Source organism: Micromys minutus (genome assembly GCF_963924665.1).
Source record: "Micromys minutus genome assembly, chromosome: 25".
NCBI classification, from domain to species: Eukaryota; Metazoa; Chordata; class Mammalia; order Rodentia; family Muridae; genus Micromys; species Micromys minutus.
The window spans coordinates 39259935-39264006 of NC_137960.1; the positions used below are offsets into that span (position 1 = coordinate 39259935).

The window sequence follows — 4072 nt, forward strand, 5'->3', positions numbered from 1 at the left end:
ACTTGCTGTTCAATTTTGAGCATAAATATATTTTGAAATAGCATTTTGCTTCCTTTTTCCTTGCCCATCTTTAGAAAACTAACTGTTTAAAAAGAGAGCCACCTCAGCAAATGGACCACAAGTTTAGAACACCGGCTTTTGAGAGAGAGAAGGTAAGGATAAAAATGAAGATCATTGTTGAGAAACTTTGTTTGCAGATGCTGTTTATATACTGCCCTAGTCAGCTTTCTACTGTGTGATGGTCACCATGACCAAAAGCATCATCAGGAGGAAAAGCTTTGTTTCAGTTGACAGTCCTCCCTGAGGGAAGTTAGGGCAGGAACTGGAGGCAGGAACTAAAGCAGAGACCATGGAGGAACAATTCCTACTGGTTTGTTCTCCATGACTTGTTCAGTTCACTACCTTCCTACCTGTGAGCTGGGTCCTTCCACACCCATCATTAATCAAGAAACTGCTCCACAGACAAGCCTATAGGCCACTGGGATGGGGCATTTTCTGAGTTGGGGTTCCTTCTTCCCTGCCTGAGCCTGTGAAGTTGATGCTGATGTAACCAGCGACATAAGCCATCAAGCACTGGTTACGCACAGGTGTCCCTTCTCCCTTTAAGTTGGCCAGGCTGTTTTGTTTACACACACTTGTAAAACCTGCAGAGGTGAATCCCTGTGGGCTGTATAACCTTCAGAAACCTGCTCTCTTCACTGAAGCCCGGTTTCTCTCTCAGCCTTTCAGAGTGACTTCCCAGGCTAGAGCTAAACCTCATGGCTCAGGAGAGTCCGTTTCCCTTTGTGACAGTTTGTCTGAACTCTTGCTGACAATGCAAGATGAACTGGACCAAATGAATATGTAAGTGTTCGTTCTTTATTAAAACCACTGTATGCGTTTGGATGGCTTTTTCCTTGTCACTCAGAAGAACACCCGTCAATAACTGTGTGAGGATATGCACGCCTGGTGCAGGTTCTCACACAGAAGAACACCCGTCAATAACTGTGTGAGGATATGCACGCCTGGTGCAGGTTTTCATGGGCACAGCAGAGCAGCCAGGGTTTGTAGGTGACTCTGTTAACCGTTTTAACTGTGTCTAAGAACTGATTTTCCATCGTCCAGAGATCTAGACTGATAGACAGATACTATAAATCACATGCATATTTCGAGACTTAGAACGGAGATGAGCTTTCAGAAGGAAAATGCGGTTTTTATTTAAAATCTTTTAGTTACATGGGTGATTTCGTTAGGCAAGTTAGAATATTGTTCCTTATTTTAGATTTGGCCCGGTCTGCATTAAACATTTGGAAGTATTTCATGTGCATTCCAGATTCCTCAGTAAGGACTGTCTGCACGGAGCCCCATGCCGAACCACCCGTCAGCAGCGGGGCAGAGCTGTGTGCTTAGCCGGCAGCTCACTGAACCTGTAAACTGTTGCTACACACATCACTGTTCCCGACAGTATCCCAACCCCAGGCTTGGGACTGAAGAAACCCATGTGTTGCCTCTTGCTAAGCACTGTAGAACTGTTCGCTCTATTTAGCTGAGAACACCAAGAATCTAGATTGTTTTTTTAGGTTTTTGAATAGCTAGATAGTAAGATAGTTCTAAATGTATCAAATCTCAAATGATAAATGCTTGCTTATGTTTATCATATCATGATTACTTATCTATCCTAATGTGAGACACTATTTTGAAGATTAATATTTTGATCTTAACTAAAACTCACAGTTGAACAAGACAATTAGTTGTAACAAAGAGATAATCTATATTTGGTGTTTGTTCTGTTTTTAATCGTGCAAAGCATAATCTCTGTCTCCTGCCAGACACTACTGCTTGAGTGGTTTTTATTTATTGTTTTATTATTTCTTTATATTACTAAGTATTGAGCACAGGACCTGACATGCACAGATGTCCCCTCTGAGTGAGTCACACCCCAGCCTTGATGCTTGCTTCTCTCTGTAGGGAGCACAGAGAGCTCCTGAGACAAATGATGCAGACTGGAAGCCACTCAGTCTCTGAGGACATAGAGCATGAGCTGGAGCAATTAACCAAGAAGATGGAAAGCAAAGGGGAGCAGATCTCCAAACTCAAGAGGCATCAAGACAGCGTAAGAGCGCTCTGCCACCACATGTCTATACATGTCTGTACAGCCCGTCTATAGACTCTTCAAGATAAAGACTGCAAGAGTTCATGTGGAGTCCGGCCTTGGGGAAACTGTGGAGTAGGCTGTTGCTTTAGCACCTTCCAGTTACCTTTCCAGCATTCTTTGCTCTTGTCTGCCCGCCCCACCCCTACGGTTTTAATGCCCTTCGTGCCCACAGAGGCAGTACCATACAGAAACCTGGTGCCACAATCCTGAAACCATGCCCTCTTGCCTCCTGAAACAAGCTGGGCTGTGTTGTATTCCCTGTGCCGAGCCGCCTATACTTAGTAGAGTGCAGGTCGGAGGAGGACTCCATACTTGTCTTGTAGTAACTAAGAATGGCATGACCGTCACTATATTAACAGAAGAATCCTGAGCATAATAGCGGAGTCAACCAAGACCGTGACTCCATCCATAATGAAGCAGAACAGGTCTTTCTAGGAAGCCTCGCCTTTGCCCTTAGAACTGCATAGAAGAAACTTGAAATAGAAGAATGATCGCAATTTTAGAGTTACCCAATCCACTCATTTTATAACTTGAAAGTTAGGAGTTTCTAACTAACTGTGGCAGAAGTTGGGTGATGGTGGTACTCACCTTTGATCAGGAGGCAGAGGCAGGCAGATGTCTGTGAGTTTAAGGCCAGCCTAGTCTACAGAGCAAGTTCCAGGATAGCCTGGGCTACACAGAGAAACCCTGTCTCAAAAAACAAAAACAAACAGCAATAATCAATATCCCCCAAACATTTAGCAAAATAAGTGTTTGAGCCTTTTATTGTGATAAACTATTTAATCTTTAAAAATACCTCATAGGTCCAGCACCAATTCTTCCCTTTTCTATTAACGTTACCTAAAAAAAAATAAAGAATTGTCCTTTTTCTGGTGCTCTAGTCTCTACCAGTGTGACTAGACTTCTGACATGTGCACATTCTTGTCTTCAGAGTTATCACAGCGTGCGTGTGTGTGTGTGTGTGTGTGTGTGTGTGTGCATGTGTACACATGCATGTGTGCTTCCTCTCCTTACTGGAGGACTAGACTTGCAAAAGGCAAGGTCGCCCGACTAGCAAATCAATGAGAGACTTGACGAGTTGAACCTTTTCATGAATTGTAATCTTTAAGCCACCAATGTAGCCTTCAATTTTAGGGTATCCTTACATTAATTTGTATCTAAAATATTAGATTTCTTTCTCTACAGGTCCGTAAACTGCAGGAAGAGGTTGAGAACTCAAGGATAAATGAGTCTTCAGGTATCCATGGCAACCCTAGAGGACCAAAGAACTTGAAAACTAGCCCGAGGAAATGTCTGAGTGAGACTAGCACTTTTCAGAAGGTCAGCAGCTTTCAGCCAGTGCAGGTTCACAGCCTGCAGACAAAGCTGAGGCGGGACGACATCAAGTGGGAACAGTGACCACGGCAAACTGTCACCTAAATGAACCTCACCAGTGAGACCTCACGCCGTCTCTGTGGTCTTTATTTCATGTGCTCTTGGGAACCCTTGAATTATGTTCTGGATGCTATAAAATGTGAAGTTGTCAGAACGCACAACTACGAACCTACCAAGGTTCCCGGAGCATAAATGACGGCTTTCGATGTTAACCAAAGGCCCTGACCTCATCAGGCCCTGGAGAAGCATTCCTTTTGCAGCTCCTGTGAGGTAAAGCCAAGAGGCTGTACGGAATGGATACTCACTAAAATCAAGTTAATCTGACCTGTGAGTACCGCTCCACAGCTTAGCTTATGTTGGCTGTCGCCTGTAGATCTCACGAAAGGAACAGAACCCCAGAGTTTGTTTAACCCCCCTGGAACTGCACCTTACCTTGTTTGAAATCTCAGCAGTGTTCTTGTTAGTTTTGTTTGGAAAGGGAAAACATAGTAACTCTGCAGTTCTGTGAGCATGATCTTAACTAAGCTTCAGTATGACAGCCACAAAATGAAATGCGTAACTGGT

The 4072-nt window shown here is 43.8% G+C and overlaps 1 protein-coding gene across 3 annotated transcripts in view; it reads left to right on the forward strand.

Annotated features, from left to right (window-relative positions):
- CEP57L1 (centrosomal protein 57 like 1) overlaps positions 1-3532 on the forward strand; it is a gene marked incomplete at both ends in the record, with an annotated part of 61620 nt that extends 58088 nt beyond the window's left edge. For all 3 annotated transcript variants that reach the window (XM_080937759.1, XM_080937760.1, XM_080937758.1), the window contains 4 exons: positions 75-152; positions 722-843; positions 1948-2092; positions 3320-3532. In XM_080937759.1, the coding sequence (XP_080793885.1) occupies positions 75-152; positions 722-843; positions 1948-2092; positions 3320-3532 (558 nt within the window). The remainder of the gene's footprint in view (positions 1-74; positions 153-721; positions 844-1947; positions 2093-3319) is intronic.
- Between the last annotated feature and the right edge of the window lie 540 nt (positions 3533-4072).